The sequence below is a fragment of the Athene noctua genome, chromosome 8, assembly GCF_965140245.1.
Source record: "Athene noctua chromosome 8, bAthNoc1.hap1.1, whole genome shotgun sequence".
Lineage (NCBI taxonomy): Eukaryota > Metazoa > Chordata > Aves > Strigiformes > Strigidae > Athene > Athene noctua.
This window is the reverse complement of record NC_134044.1, coordinates 30,129,361-30,156,303: the sequence shown is the minus strand read 5'-3', so window position 1 is coordinate 30,156,303 and position 26,943 is coordinate 30,129,361. Positions and strand designations below refer to the sequence as shown.

Sequence of the window (26,943 nt, the reverse complement as noted above, 5' to 3'; positions counted from 1 at the left end):
CTCGAGTGACCCTGTGTCAGCTGAATGTCTTGTAGGCATATTTATGTGTGGCTTTACACAAACACCATCATTTTATAATCCAATAATTAAACAAAGGGCCTATGTTATAAGTAAGTGCAAAAGTGTGTAGGGAACTAAACCATTTCCTTAAGTAATATAAATTATTTATTACCTGTCCTGGATGACATATTTCAATGTCTAATGGCCAGTTAAGAAACATCTATTCAGGACATGATGTTAAAGAAATAAAACAAGAAACAGAAAACCCAAATACTAGATAGAAAATGTCACTGATAACCATAGCACATGAAGATTAAGACCCTAATTATCCCTGTGATAACCAGGGAGCTTTAAAGCTCAGATCCCTCCATGAACTTTTGTATTCTTCTCTTCATTACTGTTTCTTGAGAAATGCAGAGTGTGCATATGTATATATACATACACATTTTCCCCTTTCCTGATTCTGAGGGTAGAGATCTTGAAAAAGAGCATCAGAGTTTTCCCCTGGGTTTTTCAGGTAGTAGTCTGTTGTAAAAGAGAGCTGGTGATGATGTGTAGGTGACTTGGTGTAGGACAGGGTTCTGTAAGATTTGTTTGTGTGTATGTTTGTGCTCATGGTGCTGTAGTTGGTGTTTGACTGATTAATAAAGCTGTTGTGATACTGTAATATCCAAAATGCTGCTACTGTTCTCCAGTTTCAAAGGTATTCAAAACTGTGATCTTCTGTTCACTAGTACTTAATGGTTGTTTGTTTGCCTGTTGATTTATTTAAGGAGACTATAATGCAAATACATTTGTATGTATCTAAGTGGAAATAAAAGCTGTCACTGTGTCCCATGCTAGCTTAGCTCAGAGCAAGTCTGTCCAGCTGTAGTCAAGCTTACTGTGTAGTTCTCAACAGGAGTGGAACACAGGATGAAATCCAAATGTTCCTCAAGGTCCTCTAGTGCTTTTTGCATCTTGTGATGAGTTCCTATGCTGTTGTGGATGCATTGGATGCGATATCTAAGATGAATAGTTGTAACTTAGTTATGTTTGCGTTGGGGATAGTCACTGCAGCAAATGCCATTTACATGGCCCTTAGGCTTCCTTTGTATTGACAAAAAGGCCAGTATATATCAAAAGTGTAACTGATACAAAATATAGTTTTGTACCCATGTTTATAATCTTGTACTTCTCCATGTGAAAGTTTCTGATACTTGGGCTGTCAAGTAAGGCATTTCCACATCTCTAAAGGCACAGAAAAGATACTCATGTGACTCCGTGAGCTATCAAGTGGTAATTTCTAGTTTACTGAAGTAAATTAGGGTCTTTGTTTTCAATTATGAGTAAATATTATTTTTATCTACCCATAGAAAGTATTTAATCCTGTTTTTTATATATATAAAAACTGTCTGTCTGCAGATAATATTAAATTCTTTTTCCAGAAAAATAACATAATTACATGAGTATAAGACTAATTATATGATTTTATTTTGAAAGGTGGCACTTGTTTTATAGGTGCAGATAATCATAGAATCACAGAACGGTTTGGGCTGGAAGGGACCTCAAAGCCCCTCCAGTGCCACCCCCTGCCCCGGGCAGGGCCACCTTCCACCAGCCCAGGTTGCCCAAAGCCCCGTCCAACCTGGCCTTGAACCCTTCCAGGGAGGGGGCAGCCACAGCTGCTCTGGGCAGCCTGTGCCAGGGCCTCACCCCCTCACAGGGGAGAATTTCTCCCTTAGATCTCATCTAAATCTCCCTCTGTCAGTTTAAAACTGTTCCCCCTTGTCCTATCCCTCCCCCTGATGACGAGTCCCTCCCCCCTTTCCCGCAGCCCCTTTCAGCCCTGGGGGGCCGCTCTAAGGTCTCCCCGGAGCCTTCTCTCCTCCAGCTGAACCCCCCAACTCTCCCAGCCTGTCCTCACAGGGGGGGTGCTCTAGCCCCCTCCCAGCATCCTCATGGCCTCCTCTGGCCCCACTAATAATGTTGCTCTAGTATCTATAACTTCCTGAAAGTGTACCTCGTCTTAGGACAGACAGGTTACTGTACTTTGAAGCAGTAGTCTTTCTAATAAGTATTTTCTATGGCTTGCAGGTTTTAAATGCACAGAGAGCTGGATACAAGGCAGCTATAGTTCACAATGTTGATTCTGATGACCTCATAAGCATGGGATCCAACGACAGTAAGTACAGGTATCACTTCTCTCCTGTTTGAAATTCATTTCACCCACTAGAGTGTACAGTATTAACATTAGGATAAAGTATTGTGATGAACTCTCTCTTAAAAAATAAAATCAAAGCAAACCCCAAAAACCAAAGCAAAACTCCCCCCCCCCCCAAAAAAAAAACCAACCAAACAAACCCAAAACTATCACCACCACCAAAAGAATCAGGAAAAAACCCCACCCCAACCAGAAATACTCCTACTTTTAAAGTTTTAAAATGGGAGATGTTTACATAAGAACATAGATGTATATTTGTGTAGTATTTGTGGCTTTAAATTTGTACATTCTCTGAGTGTTTCTTCTGTTTTCCCTTTAAATTTTGAGTTCAACTGTTCTGGGTTAAATGGTTAAATTTATAAGATAGATATATAAGATTATTAAATATATGACTGATGTGGAAAATAGCTGATGTGTTGTTAATTAAGTAGAAATACAGGAAAAGTGAAAAACTACTATTTTAGAAGGAAATCAGACTTTAAAATATGACTTTTTTAGTGTTAGCGGCTCCATTTTGTTACATTGCTGTGTACATTTTTCTGTTCCTTTGGACAAGTGGATTCTAGTTTCATATGAATATATATTACATGTACATATTTTCAGTGTTTCAGTTGGAAAAAGAATGTTTAGAGACCAGTGTGCCATTTTCTGATTGATTCTGATGCTAGCTGTTCGGATTTTAACCTTTTGTGGGGTGAATATGTTCAGAACCTCTTGTAATCTAGTCAAAATCATGGGGTTTGTTTCATGGTACGTCTATAGTGCTGTTATGACTTTGTGGCATTTCTTTATGTTGTCCAGTTTTTGAGCTTGCTCAGTATGGAAAAAGAACCTATATGAGAACAAAAAAAGTCTTTCCAAATGGAAACACCACTGAGTAAACTAGGAAATGAACTTCCAGCAAACAAAGTGGCAGCTGGGTAGCCCAGAAAGCTATGTGAAAGTGATCTTAATGAATTCCCAGCCCATGTGATTCTTACTTTCAGGTTTCACCGAGAAATCAAAATGCAAAACAAGCTCACAACAAATGCAGGCTCGGGTAGCGCGAGGTGGCATTAAGCCATGTATGCTTTGGCCTCTGGGAACTGGGATGCTTTGATACTGGCTAAACTCAAGACACTTTGACCCTTACATGGGAAGCATAAGTCAGAGGTGCAAATCAATATAAAGTGAAACTGAGGAGAAGGTTTCCTAGAAAATGGGTTTTGTCTTTCAATAACTTTTCATTTGTGCTGCATCTTTTGAGCTTGTTACTGCTTTCACTAGCAAGCAAAAAAGGAGGAGACAGTTCCATCCAGTTTCTCGAGACTGAAATGAAGATGTGGGATTTGTTCATTCTCTTCTTTTTTTCTTGTGACCTTCTCTAGCCACAGCTGTTTCCCGTGTGTTCATTTATGTTTAGGGTGAAAAGGAGGGAAGAAGGATTAATTAAATTTACAGTGCCAGATCACAAAATAATATAAGTTGCCAGAAATTCTGGAAATCAGTGGAGCTGTGTGACTTTATCAAGTCTCTGAGTAAGAATGATGTTCTGGTTAAGCTTACTCTGATCATGCATCCTTTTTTGTAAAAATAGTTTGATTTTATGCTCCCTTTAGATATTCCATTAAGAATTTTTATTTCTCTACCTACAATGAAGTCCCTAAATATTTGTTAGGAAAACCAATACCACTTCTTAAATGGCGTGTGTGTGTGCCAGTCTATATGTCATTACATTACAATGTCTTCATGTTCTGATAGTCTCATAATGTTTATGTCTTATATCTTAAGAGTGCCAAAAGAGTGTTCACATAATAACAGTTTTATTTTCCTGCTTTGTTTGTACAGTTGAGGTTTTAAAGAAGATTGACATTCCTTCTGTCTTTATTGGCGAGACATCAGCTAATTCTCTTAAAGAAGAATTTACTTATGAAAAGGGGTGAGTTACCTCACATGCAGCTGTGTTATTGCTTGCATTAAGTCATTGCCTCTTTTTAATACTTACGGATTTAAAATAGGATGTTGTGATGACAGAGGGTGTGGGTATTCCAGGTGAAACCTTGTGCCTGAGAGCAATGGGCAGAAAGTGTTTTAAAAATTAATACAAATTGCTTTTCTGCAAGAGGGTTACCATATATTTATTAAACGTTACTCCTTGCATGTTCATATAGAACAAACATACAAGTTTAGCTAATGATCTGGGTGTCACAGAAATGTTTGTGAGAGTATGTGTGTTTCAGATCTAAGGGTGTGTTCTTCTTACAATGTATGTCAGTTCCCATTGAAATCAGGTCCTGGTCTAAAAAAAAAAAATCCTTTAGTTCTAGAACAAGTCTGAGAACTTCCTATGCTAGGTGAATCAGCAGGATACATTTAAGATGATTCTAATGAGGCACATGATTAGGTTTGTGCTGCCTGTAAGTTTAAAACTTTAAAAAGCAAAGCATTGCGAGAACAAGATGGTTAAAATACATACCCCGACTAGGATGGAAAAGGAGGTGTGTTTCCTATTACTCATCTAATGATCTTGTTTCTTCAGGTCTCTCTAATGTCCTTTCACTAAATTAATCAGAGCTAGATTGTGTCATTCTTAAGTAGATACCTTGCTGATTAAACTACTTTGTCAAGTGTGGCTCCACATGAGTCGTGGTTTTAGAACTACCAACACTTTCATAGGTTGTACCTTCTCTGGTGCTTTTGACTGCTTGTGCCAACAGAATAATAATGGGATTCTGCTTCCTTAAGTATCAGTAAATACTAATATTCAGATATGCAGCTGCCAGCATCCGTACCAGATTCCCTAGGAAGATTTATTGCCTCTCCAGAGGACAAAGGGTGCAGCCCATCATGCTTCATGATTTGAAACTAAACCTCCTGTATAAGCCCAAATGTTTCAGTAAATGATGATTTCACAGTATCTTTTGATGGTCATGTTAGATTTTTCTCATTCTGCTATCAAAGCACCTATGAGGTGGTTTTCCTGGTTGCTTTAGATTTGTTGATGACTGAAGTCAGTAAGTAGTTTTAACTCCTAAAATGCTCTAAGAAACATTGTTTTATCCTTTTATTTAATTGGCTTTACATTATGTAGATAATACCTGAATTTTCTATGTTGTTGTGCACGTAAGTATTCCTTTCAGTGTGTCTAGTGATAGCCTTTCATTTTAATGTTTTTTTAATTGTATGTATTCTTTAATTCATTGGTCATTAAATTGTAACCTATTTAGCAAGCATTATCTTTTTGTCCCCACAGTGGCCATGTTGTGTTAATCCCAGAATTCAGTCTTCCTTTGGAGTATTACTTAATCCCTTTTCTAATAATAGTGGGGATCTGTCTTATTCTCATCGTCATATTTATGGTAAGTTCCTTCTTTTAATAACGATTTTTCTTTCAGACATGAGATCCCAGAACTGTCACTTACTGAAGTGAGATGAAGGGGTACAGTGAAGGAGCAGTGGAAGCCTTGTGTACTGTGCACACCTGCACCATGCTTAGCTGGAATCCCGTATTTTCTCAGTACAATAAACAGGTGCAGAGTTTTGACACAGGGATGTTGGGAGCCCTTAGGGTGTTCTACCTGGCATATAACTACTTACAGAGAATTGTACTTGCTGCTACCGTTCCGCTGCACAAGCGCTTTTTTTGCCCCATGAAGGATGACACTGAGAGTGTGTCCCACCTCACCAAACTCATACTGGTTAATTAACGTTAGTCCCTCTGTTCCACAGTGAGGTCTTGCCACGTTTTACTTCAGGTACAGTCATCGGTCAGCAAGCTCAGAACCTCTTACAGTAGATAGCACATCATGACTAGGAATGACTATATCAGTTCCTAGTCATTGATATAATGACTTCAGTGCTGTCATCTTCAAGTCAAGAAGTGAACTGAGCTACAGGCTAACTCGGACCAATCGCTTCAGCAAGGAGCTAGAGTTACATAACAAACACAAGGCTAATCCCTCTGAAAGGCCACCTCTCCTTGAACTGCAGATGCTTCCCTCACGATGAAAACAGCAGTTTTCTGCATCAGAAGTGGCATTGAAAATATTATAGAAGTGAGATAAAAAATTTGTAAAGTGTTTGTCTTTAGGGCATAAGTGAGTTCTTTTAGCAGAAACTATAGGATCACAGAATGGTTTGGATCAGAACGGACCTTGAAAAAAATCATCTCGTGTACCACACCTGCCCCCTGCCATCAGCAGGGATGTTGTTCACTGGATTAGGTTGCCCAAAGCCCCGTCCAGCCTGTCCTTGAATCCTTCCAGTGATGAGGCACCCACAGCTTCTCTGGGCAACCAGTGCTGGAGTCTCACCACCTGCATCATAAAAACTTTCTTCATTATATCCAACCTAAACATACTGTCTTTCAGAGATACCGATTCTTTTAAATTTGCCTTTTAAGAGCTGGATCTCTTTGTATCAGCATGCTGATACTCTGAATTAAATTAAACAATTTTTTACTTAATGTGTGAATTTGAGAGTTGAGGATTCCAGATAAAATATATAGGCAGGAACCATCTGTACAATCCAAAAGGAATAAACAGATGCTAGGTAGGATTAGCTATGAGAGGGGGAAATAAACATTTGGTGAGGAAAATTTTAGGCATTTAAAATCATCTCCAATTTCCTCGCTTTGCACTGTGAGGAAATGTCAAAAAGGGCATGTCTGTAAACTATGATTAAGAATTTATTTTTCCAGATATGTCCCACTTACAAAAGCAAAGGCTTTGAGACCTGAATTTCTCTTCTGTTAGTGTCAGTAGGTAGTCAAGTGCTAAAATGAGTGGTTCTTCCCATGTCTTGGAATCATGTTGTAGAGGAAAACTAGACAGGAACCAGGAAAAAGTTATATTGTATGCCTGCAAGTCAGGGTTACCTATACTGTGTATTTGGGACAGATGTTTGGAGGGTTTTGAAAAAAGGTTATATGATGCTGGAAATGCCAGAATCCGTCTACACAGCTCATGTTAAACTGTGAGGGGGGAAAAAAGGGGAGAGGTGTTTGAAAGTGTTTTTCCAGAGCGTAGTACAGGTTCAGAGGGAGAGGAGGGTAAAATTGGGCTCCCTAGTGATAAGCTCTGGGGCTCATTCCGAGCTCCAGCAACCCCTGCCTAAGTGAGACTCGGGAAGAGTGCTGGGGTGGGTGAGGGGTAGCGAGCGCCGCGTGTAAGGAGGCTCGGGCTGGGCAGGAGATGGCAGGCGGCCTCTGCATAAGGATTAGAGGAAAAGCTAATAAAGTGAATGATGTTGGTTTTGGGTTGTTTTTTGGCCCTGGGACCCCCAGAGCTCTGGGTTGGCAGAGTGCAACTTGGGGGGTGATGAGCTCCCAGTTGACTTTGAACTTGTACAGGATTTGCTGCTGCAGCTGGATGCACATAAGTCTGTGGGGCCCATGGGTTTTGTCCCAGGGTACTGAGAGAGTTGGATGATGATGATGATGTGAGACTTGTCAGTTCTTTGTCAACAATGTTGGGAATTTGGAGAGGTCTTGGTTGACTCAAACCTAGCAAATGTTATTTGCTCTGTTTTCAAGAAGATGAAAAAGGAAGACGCTGGTAATTATAGGCCTGTCAGTCTCATTTCGTTGCCTGATAAAACCATGGAGAAAATTATTCTGGGAGTTGTTGAAAAACAGTTCAAAGACAGTGTGGTCATCAGCCAAAGCTAACACGGGTTCATGAAGGGAAAGTCAGTCCTTACTAACTTAATACCCTTTTATAACAAGATTACCACGTAGTGTTTCAAGGGGAAAGTGATTAATGTGTGGGGTTGTGGGGTTTTTGTTTTGTTTGTTAGCAAGATTTTTGATACTTTTACAGTATCATTCTGAACAAAATGTCCACCATAAAGCTAGACATGTACACAATATGATGGGTGAACAGCTGGCTGAAGGGTCAGGCCGAAGAGTTGTAGTAAACGGGGTAACATCTGGCTGGCAACTAGTCATTAGTGCTGTACATTGGGGTTCAGCTTCATGGCCAGTTCTTTCAGTGTTCCTATTAACGACCTGGACACTGGAGTTGAGGGCACACTAAGTCTGCCAACAGTGCTAAATTAGGAGATGTTGATTCCCTTGAGTGTAGAGACTTTAGCAGAGAGATCTTGATAGATTAGAGTATTGGACAATTAATTGGTGCAGTGAACTTGATCCCAGGGAGGTTCTGGGTTGGATTTGGTCCTCATTTGTGGTGTAGGCCCTGCTTCTTTCAGGAAATCTTGTTTTTAACTGAGATGAATGTGAGGCTCTGATTGTTACTAAATGTCTGAATTACAGCAGAAAAACTTCAGTTTATGCATACAGCTCGTTGAGCTGGGGTAAAAAAAGTCTGAATGAACAGTTCAGATCCAAATATGCTTGAAAAGCAAAGCCAGGTATGACACAGAAGGGTAAATAAATTTTATTTTACCAAAACCAATTACAGTTTCAAATGACTCTAATGATGTTTGTCTGTAATATAGATAGATTCATATTAAAAAAAAAAAAAAATCTGTTGTGGAGTATGTCAGTGCCTTTCAAGGGATTCTTAAATGAGAACTATTAATGCTGTTTATAATACTAATACTTTCTCAGTGTTTGCCTTATCCACAGTGTAGGTAGGTGCAGAACGCTGCAAATTTCAAAAGACTTTTTAGCGTGTATACTTGGTTAAGGCCATTTTTTTGTTTGTCATCGTATTTGAAAAAGAATGTCATACCACAGATACTCATATTAGAAACTGAGTAGAAATAGCATTAGGGACTATTACGAAGATGAAAACAGAATCTTTAATACAGTTGAAGGCAGCAAGTAACAACAGCTTGAAGTAACCCCTTTACTCCTCCCCAAACTACATCTAGATACTATGAAAACAGTTCTGCTGAACATGGGAATAATCCTCTGAAAGAGCTGTAGTAACCTAAAACTGTAAGCAAAACTAGTCAAACTTAAGGAATTGTGTTTTGCTCTGAAATGGGCCATTCCACTGTGCACAGGCCTCGGTAGAGGATTGCAGCAATGGCCATTTTTTTATGTAGTGTAGACATAATTTTTTTTCTCTTTTCTTTCCAAAACAATCTTATGCATTTTCAGTTTCAAGTGTCGTCCTTTAGGCTTTTTTGGCTTCATCCTCGAGTCCAGGCAAGGGAAGAGGTAATTCAGTTTGAGCAGGGGTTCCCTTTTGACTAACTTACTGTGCAGACTCATAAATCAAAACATTGATTGTTTTAACTTACTGTTCACGTTGTCTTACTTATGTGTGTTTCCAGATCACAAAATTCGTGCAAGACAGACACAGAGCAAGAAGGAATCGGCTTAGGAAGGATCAACTTAAGAAACTTCCTGTACATAAATTTAAGAAAGGCAAGTGGATCATTCTTTGTCTAACTGATTAGATGCCATTGTTTTTAACACTTAAAAAACCCTCTAAATTGAGGGAGCGTGTAGTTTTGGAGACAATTTTGAATACACTTGAAGTAGTTTGGAGTGAGAGCACACAAAAAGTTTGACTTGACCCTGTTCTCACTGAAATGGAGGAGTTCTGACATTTCTTTAATGGAAGCAGAGCAGGCACCATATGTGGTGGTTGAGAAATAAAATGTTGCTTAATATACCACAAACTCAGTATAGAAATTCCACAAAGCTTCCTTGTTGTGCTCTTCTTAACACTGACCACAGCAGTCAGTGTGATCCATTATTTCCATTATTTGGACTCCATTTGGAGTACTGTGTCCAGCCCTGGGGCCCTCAGTATGTGAAAGATGTGGACCTGCTGGAGCGGGGCCAGAGGAGGCCACGGAGATGCTGGGGGGGCTGGAGCCCCCCTGTGAGGACAGGCTGGGAGAGTTGGGGGGTTCAGCTGGAGAAGAGAAGGCTCCGGGGAGACCTTAGAGCGGCCCCCCAGGGCTGGAAGGGGCTGCAGGAAAGGGGGGAGGGACTCGTCATCAGGGGGAGGGATAGGACAAGGGGGAACAGTTTTAAACTGACAGAGGGAGATTTAGATGAGATCTAAGGGAGAAATTCTCCCCTGTGAGGGGGGTGAGGCCCTGGCACAGGCTGCCCAGAGCAGCTGTGGCTGCCCCCTCCCTGGAAGGGTTCAAGGGCAGGTTGGACGGGGCTTTGGGCAACCTGGGCTGGTGGAAGGTGGCCCTGCCCGGGGCAGGGGGTGGCACTGGGTGGGCTTTGAGGTCCCTTCCAGCCCAAAGTGTTCTATGATTATCTGTCTGGAAACTGTTAAATATTAGTGGCATATAAATTGCCTGACATTGTAGAGTCTACCAAAACTGTAAACCCAAAACTATTTATTGGGTATGATTTATCTGGTTCTCCAGAGGAGTGGTCCTTTTGTTCAGTTGCAATACTTCTTTGAGGGTAGGAGCAATTCAGATTTAATGCCGGATTACTTGCTGTTGTGATTCTTGCTGTTGTGATTCTTTGTAGTGATTAATTTTATGTAATGTCCAATGACAAGATGAGAAATAAAGCTGTAGTAAGTGACTTTATTCAGTAAAATAGAAAAGCTGCCTTAAGTCCTTCTCTGTTGTAGTCTATTCCTTAAAAGTAGGAAGAAGATCTGCTACTTCTCCATTTTTTTTTGAAATGTGTTACCATTTTACCATCTGATCGGTCATTCATACAAGCTATGGTATGAGAAGAAAAGGTGGGAAAAGCACTTAATTGAAGTGATTGATTTTTACTACGTGACACGTGTCAATAGAGAACATGTTTGCCAAGGCACAAAGACTGTGTTAGGAGATACGCCTGGGTTCAAGGATAGAACCACTTACTGTTCTTTGCCCTTTGTAAAGCCAACCTGCATTATTGATGATATTGCTCTCACTTTGTGCAAAGCAGATGTTCAGTTTAAGCAGATACAGTATTTGTGCAATGTTAGTCAACCTCATAGGAAAAAAGAGAAGAAAGTGTTTTCTTCTGCAGGGTTGCCTCAACCTTGCTATAATGAGCTATTGCTGTAGATTTAAAATTAACTCAAATTATCTTAAGCCAATAAAGCTAATATTAATTTTGATTTCTCTTATTGATTACCTATGACATCTAATTAGAATGAAAATACAAAGTATATTATTTTGTACTTTAAAGACAGATTTGCAAGGGAAAAGTTGCTTCAGGAAAGTCAGTTAATGCCTTTTTCAGTTAATTGTGTGCATCTATGATAACTATCTCAGAATTATGTGACTAAGTAGCCAGTGTGTGAAAATATCTTATTGCTATTTTCCTCATTCTCCTTCCTCTTTGCTTTTGCTGAATTTTACACAATATGAATTGTTTGGAGCTCGGTCACTCATTGTAGAGTAAACCTGGCTGTAAACATCCACATATTCAGTGGCTTATGAAAAACACAACAAAAACCCTGTTTTTCCAACTAGGATTTCAGTGTCTTTAAGCAAAAGATCACTTTGGTTCTACTGCTGTGAAATTAATCCCTTTACATTACTTTCTTTAAGTACTTCTACTAAAAGGACAAAATTTGACCCAGTACTTGCAGTATGTTACTTTCAGCAATTACAGTAAAAATGTATTGCTTCCTGCTTCTTTGTGAAAGGTAGGATTTCTCAAGGCATTACTGTGAAACCATTCACTGCAGTCATCTTGATGACATGTCCGTTACCTTTTGCTTTGGAGGATACGTGAAGGTAAACTCATGGACTCTAATCCTGGTTTTAGGAATGCTGGATTTTCTGCTGTCTGAAGTGTATTCTTAAAAATCTGTATTGAAACATTGGTCAAGTACTGCAGCTTAAGATGCTGTAGATACTGGTTCTTATTTCCTGCACTGCTTTTGGTGTCATGAATCACTGGCTAATAAGTGGTTTCATTGTATTGCAAAATGTTTTTTAAGGGAAAGCTGGCTTTAGTGGATTTCTGGAATTTAATAGGCTGATAGGGAAACGACGATGCAGTGAAGGTGATTGTTCTGCAGGGGTAGTTGCACTCTAACATACCTAAAGAATTGTTAACATAGAAAATACATGAATCATCTTGAAATAGGATTTGAGTCAAATACCACTGTAATGCATGGGAACTTCTTGCTGATTTCAGTAGGCTTTAGATCAGGCACTCAGTGTTTCTGAAATGAGTAGAGAAGCAGTAACAAAGGATGTGGCATTGACTTCTCTGCAAGCCCTGATCAACGAGCCTTGCCTTTGGATGGTTCCACAGAAAGAAGCGTCTGCTATGTCAAAATCTGTTTTCTACACTGAAACAGTTTTGGGGCAGTTGTTGTGTTGTGGTTCCTTACAAAATGGGTTACATTTTGGTAATAGAAAAGTCAGTGGGAGTTGATATCTTTTGTATAATGTCTTTATGACAAAGTGAACACACCAAAAAAGACAAATCCATTTAATGTGCCTGTAATTTGATCATTAGCAAATTGAAATATTCTGAAGAATGATAGCTTAGAAAAAATACAGGTTAGAAATTTTGTGAATTGGTACATATCATAGAATTTATTTTCAGAAATATTCAATAGTATTTCCATGGCAGCTTAACTTTACACTGAAATGGAATCTGTGCCAAGAATGAAAAGATTTTTAGATCTTAACTGCAATGATGTTACAGTGTAAGGTCTCACTCCTTGAAGAAGCTATCATAAAGATAGAGATGTCTGGGTATATTAATAAAAATGAACAAAGTAATTTTTTTCTACATTGTGTAGAAATTAGGATCCTAACTGAGTGGTTAGATACCGGGTAAAGAATGCAGAATTTGGGAGTTGCTACATCCACAGGACTGGAGCTGCTTGGTTGGATGTTGAAGTAGGAAAGCTGAACTTCAGTCAGCTTTGAAATGCTTTATCTACATGTGGAATATAGCTCTGACATATATGATAAATAATAAGCTGTAAGAGTATGTGTCATTTTAAGCAAATACGTATTTTGAAGTATTGTATATATCTTTATATGCCAGTTAATACTTACGATTGAATGATAGTGGGGAAACAGATGTATCTCAGTGCCTTTTAAAAATCTGCTCCAGAGTAAGTACAGTTCTGCAGTTTACCACGTATTCCTAAACTGACTCTTCTTTCCCTGCAAATGGGGTTATAACTGATGTAGTTACTGTTCATTACAGACCCATCTGCTTGACTGCACAGCTCAGTTATGGTCTAATAGAGAAAACAAGTCCTAAGATCTAACAAAGTCTTTATTGACACAGTTTTATTTTTGTGTTTTTCATTGTTCACAAGTACTCGTATGTGTGGATGGGTAAATCTGTGTTTCTGAAAAATCTTTTTTTTGGTATGTGCCAAGTAGTTAGAAGATAATTTTGCTTACTCAACACTTCTCATGCATAGTTTAAGCAAGATACTTTATTTTGCAGCAGTTTCCATACTTGATCCTTTCCCCACTTTTTGGTGGTTCTGAGCCAGCTTTCTAAGATACAGTAACGGGTATTTGAGAAAAGGATGTCTGCAAATGTCCTTTTAAACAGGAAATGTTGTGTTCTCTGGGGGGGTGTAGTCACGGAGGTTAAGCTGAGGTGGAGGCCAGGCTGCAGGCCTGGCAGAGCCGTCCTACAGCTCCCAGCACTGAGGGGGGCTGGCACTGGGGGTCCTGCTGCTGTGGGGCCTTGCCTCCCCTCCCCAGCCCCGGTGAGGAGTCTGGGCAATAGTGGTAATTATCTCCCGTGGCATGGCGTTAATTACCTCCCCGGGTGACCTCTTTGAAGCGCAGCAGCTGGGCTGTGCTTGGGGCAGCCGCTGGTGCGGCCTGGGGATGGTCACGGCTCCCTGTGCAGGGAGATACCGAGACCAGAGAAATACCTTTGCAGTGAGACATAGGATGTCGAGTAGGTCTGTGGCCTCCGTGTTGGAGAACTTCCGCATCAGCCTCGCTGAGAATGTGATCTGTATTTGCCTGCCTAGGAATGGGTGTGATGCTTTACCACAGCAGCATTTTCTCCGGGAGGTGCTGCCGTTGGTTTGCCAGGGGATGCCTTAGCAAGCCAAGCCCCTCAAGGACAGTGGCTGTCATTCTTCAGGACATTTTTGTACACCTTGAATGACTAGTGGGGAAAAAGACAGATGTATTATTTGAATGTTGTTTGGTTTTTTCTCTGAGAGATGATGCCCTTGACAGCCCTGACTGACGGTTAACTTTCTGTGTTGAACATGGTGATAATAATGTGCTGATTATAAATGATCCATAAACATCATTTGAGTAATAAAAACAACGAAGAAAAGGAATGTCATAGCAAAAGAGGAAGTAATTTTTTTTAGAAAAGCTACAGCTGAAGTACTTCACTGTGTTACATTGGACAAAACCCCTTACTTCAGTGGTGGAGGTCTGGCAGTATGGACTCTCTCTGATCCCTCTGACTCTTCCTACCTGCCCACGAGTTTGTCTTCTCTCTCCTGCTTTCCCTTTATCTTCTGTTGTTGTTGTATAGTAACTATCAGGAAAACCATGTTCACAAGTGGTTCTCACGTCCACTATGCTTATTTTCTGAAATGCCGGATTACAGCAGTGTTATTTTCCAGTGGCAGTCATCAGTTTTGCGTTTGTGTTGAATAATATGTATTAACAAAAATAACATGAATCACATTTCACAGACTTTCTGTGCCACCACAGAAGGCCTTGGAGTTTTATCTTTTGGCAAACAGATGAGAATTAGGTTTTAATCATGGATTTCTGTTATTTGGAGAATAGACCTATGAACTGAGAGGTCCAGAGTTGCAACTTTACTCTGATTTACTATATGCCAAGATAAAATAATTATAATCTCTCTCCACTTTCTTTTCCATCCCTATAAAGTAGGATTGAGAATATTTACTACTTTGCAGTGTTCTTGTGGGATACTTGATGTTGCAATGCTGTATCAATTCTGTGACTTTTTTCATTCATCTTTTTATTGCCTTTATGGTTTAAAAAAAAATGTATTGAAAGCAATGTAATTCATGCACATGTATTAATCTCCATAGTTTAACTTCACTGATAGTGAAATACATTGCAGATGTGTTCCTTCACTTCTCTCTGCAGTCTTGCCTCCCTTCGTTTTTCCCTGTCAAACCACTAGCTTTAGCAAACCTGTAATTTAAACAATTTGCTGTGTCTTTGTTAATTGTACCCATACTGCTGGCTGGCTGGTTTGTTTAGTGTGATCTGTAATCATGCAGAAGTCAGGTAGTAGGCAACACAAGACCTTACTGTGGTAGAAATCAGCCTATGATTACGTAGGTGTGAATAGTTTTTAGCATCTGTCTTACGCCCACAAATAAAGAAATCCTTTTAATAATGGGAAGACTCAGGATATCTTATGTGCCTTGGTTTGTATCTTGGTTTTGTATCTGCTATATAATGGAGTACTATTTAAAATATTTTGTTGGTTTTCATACCTTTGGAAGGGAGGTAAGTTAGAAGTTTTTGGTCTCTGCTTTTCCTTTAAAGTAGAAGTGTTAGGCATAGGCAAAAGATAGATTCAGTAGAAATTCTGTCATGGCTATCATAAAATACGAGAAATCAAGTGGAACCAATATGTTGGTAAAATGAGCGGGCTTGTTTTGCATTCCTTCACTTATTTGGGTAGGTTAGGTTGCACAGGGAATCCAAGAACAAGCCTTATGAATGAGGCCAGAAAATAATTGTATGCAGGTAGGCTTCCCTTGCCACCTCCCACGTACACCCCTAGTACCACAGTGGATAGCTTCACGTGCTGTATGTTAGGTGTTCCTTCTGTTTTCATCTCTATTAGATGACAAGTTGCAATTCTGTGTATAGTACTTTTGAAATACTATAGCAGCACATGATAGTCATGATTCTGTGTAAGATCCTATTCCGTATTTTCCACCCTGTAGAAGAGAGATTCTAGATAAACAACACCAGGTGTTGTATGTATTTTTAAAAAAATTGACAGCACCTTCAGAAAAGCCCAGAATAGAACTATTTCCACAAACATGCTTTATACTGAAAATTTTTAAGTCTACAGAATGTTAATTGCTATAGACTTCAGAGCACTGTGTGCATACCTCAAACAGTATGAGATACTACTGTAAAATAATTCTCTGAACTGCAAAAATCAATCATTTTGATTTTTTACATCATAGTCAATGGTATTTTGGTATTGGAATGATGCAAAAAGCACCTGCTATTAATGCAGCTAAACACAAATTCATATAAATTAAACAGCCTTATTATTAATGAGCTGGCTCAGTTCTTGGCTCACTTTTGTTAACATCTGAAAAAGAAGGCTTGCAGAAATCCTGAATCAAAACAGAGAAGTGCTTGCTTTCTGTTCTGGTAATGTGGAATATAAGCCGTGTCCTTAATTAAAAGCTGAAGCTACAGTTACCGAGTTACTGCTGTATGAATATATGAATGCTATTAGGCTACTACTGTAATTCTTCAGTTTGTTTTTTATGATTTTTTTTTTTTAATGAGAAAGTGTTTTAAAATGATCAAGACTAATCATGTGAGTTAGATTGTAATACCTCCCTGGTGAGTCACTGGTGTTATTTCTGTTGCCCTTCTGTGGCTTCCTGGGCAGGCTGTGCTCCGTCGCTGCCGGGGCACAGCCCTTGGCTCTCGTGCTGCGGGGGCCACGTCTCCGCGCGTTCTGAACAGAGCCGCCGTGCTGAGCGGCCTGGGACCACTCAGCTGGTCTTTGAAAACTGACTCTAAACACCCAGTGTAGGTTACTTTCCCATCTGTAGAAAAGCACTGGGTTTAGCAACATGGTATCAAAACAAATTTTGAGCTGAGTTTCTTCTTTTCTGCCATGTAGTTTCATTACTGTGAAGGGAAAACTCTGTTACTGTTGGAGGTTTTGTGTTAAAGGACATCTCTTCTGCATAGCACAAACTTCATCTGCAGGCTTCCTGATAACATATGATAAGATCGTGACCCAAATGTGGGCCTGCTGTAGCAACACATTATTGAAATCTGCCCCATTGTTCCTGCCTTTTCCCCAAAACAATACTTTGACCACTTGTGTATTATATCAACTCTGAACAACCTTAGAATGTGAACTGTGCCTCTGGTTTGTCCCCAGTTGAGACTGAGGTCTCATGTCTAATCTGGACAGTACTTCAGGAAGTAATATGGGAACTTCAGTGAAAAAAAAAAAAAAAGATTTGTGCTAAATAGTGTTGTGTCACAGGTTTTACTGTGTGATATGTGTATGTTGAAAGGTGAACTGAGCACGCAGGAGATTCTTGTGGCTGTTAACTCTGGTCGTAGCACACGTCAGTCTTATGCACTTAAATCTGACATCTTCAGTGTCAAGCCTGAGCGATGTGCAGCAGTGAAGTTTTAGTGCAGCCTGTAGTCCAGAAAAGACCTGATGGAAGTTTACTGGGAGAGGGTTAAGTGGACACTGCGGGGAACGGGAGTAGAGTTGAGTTGTGAGGGTGACTGATGAGCTAACACTTGAGGGATGGATGGGGCTCAGGTTAGGTGGAATTTGGAAGGTGCTGAGAGAGGTTGGAAGGAGATGGGGAAAGCTGCCATGAGTGGCACCGGGAACAAGATATGCCACCTCAACCCTTCTTTCTTCGACTTTGAGTGAAAGATCACAGGGGTCTCATTTATCTTTTGAGGTCTCTGCCTTGCTTATGCCTTACCCATTTGTCTTTTAGTATATGGAGAGTGAGCCTTCTCTGCACATCCTCTTTCTGATGGCATCTACATCTCCTTACTTCCCCAGCTTGCTTTCTTTGAGGCCACCCACCAGGACATTTCAGGGGTGCCCATCCTTGGGCAGGGTGGGCCATAGACTCCTTTTTTCCTGAGGCACCATCATTGGTGGCTGTCCTTGTCACAGAGCGTGTCTCCAGGATGCAGGCGCCCTCCCACCACGTGCTGAGCAGGTGACTGCCGGTGTGATGGGACGTACAAGTCCATGTTGGATCATCTGACCCTGTAGCTCTCCCGCCCCTCAGCCCAACTTGTGCTGGTCAAGTGACAGGAAGCCTTGCAGTTCAGTATGCTGGCACGTGTGCTCTGCCCGCGGGACGGGGAGGGCTTCGGAGAGAAAGAGGCGGCCTGGGCTGGTTGAGTTTCCTTCTGTCATGCTGTAATTTGTCGTTTAGAGAACCCTTGATGGTCGGCATGTGTGCGGCCGCAGCGAGCCACTGCTTGTGAGGGGCCGGGGCGGTGCTGGGCCGTGCTCCGGCGCTGAGGGTCGGAGGCCCACGTGAAGTGCTGCTGCATCACAGGAGCAGCAGCGTCTGGGAGCGCTGAGCGCCAGCATCGGGGGCGTCCTCAGCTGCGAGAGGTGTGTGAAAGAAGTTCACCGACTTGGGCAGATACGGTGGCTCTGTGCACACAGCCAGAACTTTTCCAGCCTTGGCAGAGCTGAGCTGATGCTCAGCCCAGCTCGTGTCAAGGCAAGGAACCCAGACAGGGACAAGGGACCCTTCGCTGCTCAAGTCCCTCTCAGGGCTTGATCAGGTAAGTACTCACAGGACACAGGATGAGGTACAGCTCCTTACAACATGAAATCTAGCTGCGTCTTTATTTTAAAAGATGTGCTTTGCACTACTCACCTTTAATAAAATAGCCTAGTTATTGGCAGTCTTCGACAGGAATTGGGGGATCTATGTTCAGTTCCCTCCGCCGTCTTGTAGGATTAAGGTGTCCAGATACTTTTCTCTTGGGAACTTCCTGTGTGTCAAATCTAAAGCCTTGAACTAAAACTAGGTTTGGGGAAAGGGGGAGGTTTGGCCCTTCACTGTGGTTACCTTCTGGTGGTCCTGAAAGGCTCTTAGAATATCACTGCTCCAAAGTTTTCTTTTCACTTCGTAAGGTCATAAGCTGCTGGTGTAATACAACTGCATAGGCCAGTAGCTTCTGGAGCCTGGAAGGAACTGCTGGGATTGATGAAAGGGCCATGTTGTAAAGCCCTTGAAATGGGAATAAATTGACTTCTTAAAAGTGTTTATAGTTTGGTCATATAATGTATCACAACAGTGTACATAACCTCAGTCCTGTCGGTAACATATATCTTATTTGTGAGGTTTGAATTACAAAATCATGTCAGCTTGCTTCTGTGACTGGACTGTCATTCTCAACTATTATTCTGCTTTTTTACCCAGTTGTCTTTGTTGCTATTTTTCTGCCTATGTTTTCTCAGTAACTTACTGATACCTGTATTGATAGAATATTAGAGATAGCACTTCACACAGTTTAAAACATTTTATTAACCTGAAGGAAAAGTGAATGAGCTATAGTCCCAATAAGGAGAGAAATACAGGGGTCAACTACACAGCTTCAAAAAACCTGCCCCTACATGGACAGAGAAGAGTAATAGTTTCTTCAGCTGTGAAACTAACCCAGAACGGATGTGTATGTGTCTGAAAGATTTGCAGCAGACCTTTTCAAAGTTAAACTGATTCTCAATTACATGCCGTAGGAGATGAATACGATGTATGTGCCATCTGTCTGGATGAATATGAGGATGGAGACAAGCTCAGAATCCTCCCGTGTTCTCATGGTAAGCAGCTGTATTTTAGGTTTGGTATTTGTATTAAAACATCTCTCTAAAACACTGTGTCTAAACCCCACAGTGAATATGTTTATTGATTGATTTATAAAATTTATTTTTGCTAATAGGCAGGAGTTTATGTACAAACTGGGAAAAGAGCAAACTTTTTTCTCTCAAAAAACCCAAAAAAGGTTAGGATTCCCACTTTGCATTTTTCTTTGGATGTTCACGTGAAAGAAAATCTGGGCTTGATGCTGTCCCTGAAATGTCTGTATTCAGTAGGAAACACATTCCAGAATTACATTTAAAAGATAAGCTTTCACTTTCTCTGAGACAATCAAACCATAAAATGTAATTCTGTTGTTAGTGACAGAGGCATGGGTGAAGGGATGTGGCCTGTCCCATAGCCTGAAGCCGTGGAGACCACTGCCTTGACTGCGCTAGGTCAGTGTTGTCAGTGCAAAAACCAGTGTCGATCAGTACAATTAGTAGAATGTTCTTACCGCCAACTATTGGAATTGTAGAATGTTCTTACTGTGACAAGTTGGGCACTGTCAGAGCAGCCCTTCTCAACTCCAGCCCACTGCAGAAGGTGTATGGAGTAGTCACGTACGTGTCTGTCCGCAGGACAAGACTGCTCTTAACAGCATGCAAGTACAAGAAGCATTTTAAGAGCATTTATCTAGAAATCTGGATTTCTTGGGCCTGGGCCCAAGAACGTCTCTAAATTTAAACATTTTTTTTTTAAAAAAGCTGCATAAAATCTATCAAGAACGATAGGATTCATTCTTCCTAGCTTGAGACCCTCTCTCTACCTCCCAGACCATTAACTGTATTGCAGCCATTTTGGCTGGGAGCAGTTTTCCTCAGCTTTTTCTCATTAAATTCCTGTACTGAGCAGGCACTGCAACAGCAAATACCATATCACTAAGAGGTTTAAAAAGAGGCAACTGATGTTACAGCCTTGCATCCACAGTGAACACAGCAGATGACAGGCTGGGCTTTGTAGGTCCTCAGTCATAAAAAACCATTTTGGTTCAGGCTGATGAACAAAAGAGCTCTTGGAAGAGAAACAAGAGATCCACACCATCTGTGCCAGCTAGGGACTGCAGAGTTAACTAAACCCGATCACCAATAGCAAAGATTGCTGACATTTAAAAACAAACAAAACAAAAGCCAAACCAAACCAACAAACCCCAACAAAACCAAACCAAAACCACCACTCTTGGTTCTTGTGGAGAACGTGCTTGAGCAGGGACTGAACACAACATGCTTGCCCTTGTAAATACTTTGCTCCTTGCTGGGTAGAAGTCTGTTAATAAGCAGAGCTAAGTTTTTAATACCATAAGAAAGACACTTCAAACGCATTTTCTTTAAACAAGGCCAGTATAGTTGCAGTGCCAACTGTAGAGCTGATTTTAAATCCACAAAATCATGTGGTAATTTTATTTAATAACGAGGTGCTTTGATACATCTTGATGGAAGTTAGAGGCATTATAAGGATAATGATGGTGGGCATGTCTGCTGCAAGGTGGGTCTAATTCCTCAAGAAGCTGTTATTTTGTAAACGTGGCCCATGCCAGGACTGTTCGGAGTCATTCAGCAGAGGAAATGGGTATTAATGGCACATATCCATTTGGCCACTCCTCATCCATTAGGTGTTTTGTAGGCAGGGATAGACAGTCTGCATGCCAACAAACTTGTCACTAAAATTCTCTGTATGAGTTAAGTTCTGAAATTCTGTTACTAATAAAACAATGTTACTAACCATAAATACAGTTTAGCAGGTTTCCTTGTCCTTTTCATTTAGGTAACGGCGTGTATTTTGTTTTCTAACAGCGTATCACTGCAAGTGTGTGGACCCATGGCTGACAAAAACCAAAAAAACCTGTCCTGTGTGTAAGCAGAAAGTGGTCCCTTCTCAGGGGGACTCTGACTCTGAAACGGACAGTAGTCAAGAGGAGAATGAAGTGTCGGAAAATACTCCATTGCTTAGACCCTTAGCCTCAGTTAGCACTCAGTCGTTCGGGGCTCTGTCAGAGTCTCATTCCCACCAGAACATGACCGAGTCCTCCGAGTACGAGGAGGACGACAACGACAACATTGATAGCAGTGATGCAGAGAATGGAATAAACGAAGAAAGTGTAGTGGTGCAGCTCCAGCCCAGTGATGAAAGGGAGTACAGAGTGGCAAATACTGTTTGAGACTACTAACGATGAATAGTGTATGAACAAAAGAGTTCTTAAGGCTCTACTTTACAAACCTTTATGTAGGGAATATATTTTAATCTGTAATCCATTTGGTTTCTTCGGTAGGAGCAGCAGTTCATGTAGTAGTGCTATGGTTAAATCATTACTGATAGATTTATTTTTGATTCAGGTATTCAGTCACACATTCTGTCTTCTCAAAATGAACAGTTTAACTGGACTTCACAATGTTAATGAATAATGTTAATAGTTTATATCAATAGAAATATCACACAGACTAAGTGTATCTTGTTGAAACGGGATTTATCTGGAATAATTTTTTTCCATTTTGTAGCTACAACTGGGTCATACTGATAGCAATATTTATTACATGTATGGTATGTGTTAGCCCTTAAGCCCAACAAAAAATGTATTTGCATGTTTGTATAGAGTTTTCCTAAAAACTGTCACCACCACTGAAAGAAAAATGTAGAACAGATCAATATTCTGTATGCTGGTGTATCAAAACAAAGCAGAAGAAATTCCACTTCGGTCTCAAAGCAGCAATTCCAAATAATCCCTTGAAGTTTGCCACAGTAGCTGGGTTCAGGCAGTTCCATTGAGCAGCCCCTAGGATCAGGCATCTTAGAATACGTGTTTAGTTTTGAGCAGTTCACAAGGTAAGATCCGCCCTAATCCTGTTAATTATCCCTACCTGCTCCTACGACGTCGTCTGGTTTCCAGTGGGGATGTGGGAGTTGGGGTGTGGGGAGGTGATCAAAACAGAGGTTTTGTTCCACACAGAAAAATAATTTTTGGTAAGTATTGTATTGATCCTCAACTCATATACCTCTTACTAAAGAGCATTTTATGCTGCATTAGTCTGCTAAACTATGTATATAGAAAAATTGTTCTTTTCAAATACCTGATTTGAAAACAAGTGCTATACCTGTTTAACAGAACTCAGTACTTACCAGTGTATCATGGGAAAAGCAAATGCTATATAATACCTCTGTAACTATGTAGAAAGTAAAAACATACGTATAATCAAAATGCAGAGATTTTTTTTTTATATGGTCTTGAATAAGGAAAGCTTGAAAGAATGTTAATAAACATCTTTTCCACTTTAAGTATCAGAAGGATTTTATTGGACTGCGCATCGCTCTGGCTGCGCTCGCCTGCACCAGGGTCAGTGGTTTGCGAGCCAGCGGTGCAGCTGCTCAGCCCCGCGCTGCACGTCACAGGGCTGGGGCTGCGCGCAGCGCTCGGTCCACGAAAAACCTGAATTCACTCCTCACGTTTTGAGGAGAAATCTGGATGGACCCAGGCCCGCGTAGCTGTGCCCGTGTGGGGAGGGAGGGAGCACCCGAGTGCGAGCCGTGTCCCCCAGGCCGGAACACAGCGGCGGGGGCGGCAGGTGAGCGGCTCCCGGGCGGTTCCGACCCACTGCAGCTGCACCCTCCCAGCTGCAGCCTGGCCCGGCAAGCGTTGCTGGGACCGGCTGGGAGCAGAGAGCTTGCTCTGCAGTGAGGCGTGGTACAACAGGGACGGCAGAGTGATTCACCCCTAAACCGCTGCCACCAGCAGCCCGCGGAGTCAGCGACACGCCGATTGTATCTTCACCGGGTGAATTCCCCTCCAGCTGGTGTCTGCCAAGTCCGAATGTGAAAACTAATTTCTGAAAACTTACTAAGCTGAAAGATGTTTCTTGGAACAGGTTCCTGCTACTCCTGTGTTATGAGTGTGTGCTTTTATTGGTAATTGTGTTTCAGGCACCCCAAAACCTGAAGAGATCCAGAACCATGAGCTGAAGTAAACTTTATAATACCTGCTGTACAGAACTCCTATTGTGGTATTTGCTGCAATGACAAAAAGTGAAATTATACTACTTTTATCAGTTTCTTACCTGCTATTCTCCGTGCTCTGCAGAGGAAACTCATGTAGCAAAGGATATTGTTTCCATCCCAAATATACTGTATATTTCTAAAAAACTGTTCTATTTTCTTGATTTCTTGATGTTATTAATAAGAATTTTATTTCAGCAGGCCTTGGCAGTAAACACTAGTGATGCTCCCCTGTACCACAGATACCATTGACTTGTCAGTTGCCAGTGCCAGCAAGAATGAAAATGAAAACTAAAGGAGGAATAGCACTCTGTTAGAAATACTGTGGAAGGTTAAGTATCTCTTCACATTTCTGAGTAAAATTTGTGTATTTCATTAAACTTGCTAGATAAATCTTTGTCTCAAAAGACATGGCCTCTCCAAGCCCCCAGGACAAGATAAATAGGTGTTTTTTTTTTCCTCTGGGCTCAAGAACTGCTGCATTCCTCAGGGGAAGGGGCACTGTTCCCTCACCCTGCCCCATGAGGAGCTGGCTCCTGGGGCTTTCTGCCTGTGACAGAACAGGCTGTCGGTGCTTCAGGGGCTCATATACCATTGCCTAGTGGAAAAAAAATTCTTCTAATAAGTAGCTGTAACTAGTGTGTGAAGTTAAAAGTATTTCACGGGACTGCTGAAGCACATAATCTCTGCATAAACCAGCACAGGCATCGTTGGCAGTTACCACAAAGTGTTTGTACGGCCAGTAGAAATAGCTCCTCACAAAACAAGTTTGCACTGAACCTTTCATTGCATAATGAGAACAAACTACTTGGAAAAGGAGCAAAAGTGGGCAGGAATTAAAACCTGCCCTCAAAGGGGAGAGGTAAGCTTTTGCTTGGGGGGGTGGGGTGGGGAGAATCCAGTAAAAGGCAACTGAAGAAAGTGATGGGTCTGACAAGTGTTTAAACAGGAAAACAACCAACCCTCTTCATCCCCTGACAGTGCACGATGTTGGGAGAGCTCCAGGGCCAGTGATTGAACAAACACTACCAGGAGGTACCTACATGCAAAATAATGAGTATTAGAAATTGGATGAGGTCTAAAAATGCAACGCTGTCAGCAGTTCAGGATAGGCAGATGTTTCTGAGTTCTAACAATTCTAAATAACACGTCGATTATAAAAGTAAAGACCCTTGGAAAGGCTGAGTAATAATGGGTGGTATAATTAAAGTCTGTCTGGATTATGGTGCAGAAAATAAGCACACTGACAGTTAACTTCATAAATGTATTTCAGAGGAAGGGGCTAACCAGAGTGGCCTGGCAGTCAGCGTTAGGCACTTGTAAGGCCCCGATACTTGCCCCTACCTGCAGCCTCCTCACCTCCCAGCTGGCCCAGCAGAGGTGTTGAGTAACCAGGGACGGAAATGAGCCCGCAGACAGTGAGGTGCGTCAGTCGATAGTGAATTACATCCTGACTTCGGAGTGAGACTGAACAATGTGAGAACTATCCTTAAGAAACCCACTCACCCTTTTTAGCAACTTCGCTGCTTTGCACCTTTCCTGCTCCTTTCTCATCTTTTCTAACACACCTGTCAGTTCTGTTCTTCTACCCCAGCCTTGGGCAAGAACATGGGCTACAAAAGAAAAAGGAGGGTGGGGAGGGTGGGGCAGGCGCTTGGCTTCCTTGTGGCTGGGAGCTGCTGCTGGGAGAGCAGAGGCGACGCTGCTGGATGCCCACGCAAGGGGAGAGCGCCTGTCCCAAAGGGCAGGTGCCAGCGGCCTCAGCGCGGGCTCCGCTGGGCTCTGTGGAGCCAGCAGGTACTGAGGACAGCTCTGTGCAAGGGGAGTTTCTAAAAACTGCCCGAGTTTTTAAAAAACGGGCCACAGCAGTTGGAGCAGGGCCCAGAGCTGGAACATCAGAGAGAGTGTTTCACAGTTGCTTAAAAAAATTTTTTGCAAAAGGAAAAATAATGCAAATTTCTGACCTAGGTCACACCTTCAGCATAAGAAAACAAACCTTTATATTTGAATTGTCTGTTAATCTGGAAATGGGAGTTCAATGTAAAATTTGTTGAGGCCAGTGATTCAAGAAAGGTGCTTTAGGTAGACCCTAGCAAAACAGATACTATGCTGCTGTGGAAATTCAGGAACAAATGCATTTGAAAGAAGTAATTTTAGCAACACCTCGTTCTTACCAAGAAAAAGCATAGAGGTGCCCTAGGCACCTGCTGATCAGAAAGGAGCAATGTTAAAAATAAAGGAATGGCATGGGAAGTGCTCAGTGTGCACAGTTGGTGGCTGTGCTGCCTCTGAGGGACCGTTACAGGGAATTCCAGCTCTGGCTCTTACTACAGAAAAGCTTCAGGGATGGATGTGCCAAGCAGGAAAAAAAAAAAATAAATCCTGCAGTTAGAATGCCAGTGCAAGTGTAAATGGGGTTTAGATACAGAAAAAAGCAGAGATTCACACACACGCTTTCATGGGGGAAGCGAGGGGTTTGCATCCCCCACTGCTGAACGTGAAACTTGCTTAGTGCTGCAGGTATGTTCTAGTCTGTCCTACTGTGAGCTCCAAGAGCTGGAAGATACAGCTGGGACATCCAACAACCCGATCAGTCACAGATAAAGGCTGTACTCGAGGGGTTTGGTTAGACAGACCCAGGGGCACCACTCCTGCTGGCGCTGCAGAGGTGGGAGGGCAAAGGCCTTTCAGTGGTGAGGCCGAGCGGCACTAACTGGCTGTGCCAGGACTGGGAAAGTGCAGCCTTGGCTCAACATTAACCTCCCTTGGTCTGGGGGCTCCCCCCGCTCCCACAGGCTCCCGCTGTTCCCGGGGGGAGGGCACATTCCTGCCCCATGGCGGCTGGTGATCTGGGTCCCCTCCGACTCCGGGGAGCACATGTGAGGCTGTCGCCTGGCAGGGGAACCCCCTCGCCGTGGAGGTGGCAAGAAATCCTCTCCTAAACTGAGATCTTCCCCAAAGACCGCCTGGCCTTTGACTAGAGGTGTATTGTACTATTGCCGCCCTACAAAACCTGAAACCACGCCTAGATCCGGTATTAGCGGAGTCAGCCATGCACTGAAGGGCAGCCTTGGAGGATTCCTGTAGGGGGGGAAAGAATTACCAACAGTCTGATTTTGTTTGGTTGGAATAAATTTATTTCATCTGTCTGTAAACAAGGTGTTTTTAATAGTTATGGCATTTTTTGAAATGCATATTAAATCAGATGAGTTAGACTGTATCCCAGATGTAACAAAGTGCAGGGAAAGAAATGGACAAATCAGCAACAAGAATTTGTTTAAATCTGTACATTATCCACAAGGCCCAACAATAGAA

General features: G+C 41.8%; 1 protein-coding gene across 1 annotated transcript in view; it reads left to right on the top strand.

The window, feature by feature from the left end:
- Positions 1 to 22,914, top strand: part of RNF13 (ring finger protein 13) — a 35,647-nt gene extending 12,733 nt beyond the window's left edge. The window contains exons 5-10 of the mRNA XM_074911724.1: positions 2,077 to 2,164; positions 4,031 to 4,121; positions 5,436 to 5,541; positions 9,428 to 9,521; positions 19,527 to 19,607; positions 21,438 to 22,914. Coding sequence (XP_074767825.1) covers positions 2,077 to 2,164; positions 4,031 to 4,121; positions 5,436 to 5,541; positions 9,428 to 9,521; positions 19,527 to 19,607; positions 21,438 to 21,802 — 825 coding nt within the window. The 3' untranslated portion in view covers positions 21,803 to 22,914. The remainder of the gene's footprint in view (positions 1 to 2,076; positions 2,165 to 4,030; positions 4,122 to 5,435; positions 5,542 to 9,427; positions 9,522 to 19,526; positions 19,608 to 21,437) is intronic.
- The last annotated feature ends 4,029 nt before the right edge of the window (positions 22,915 to 26,943 follow it).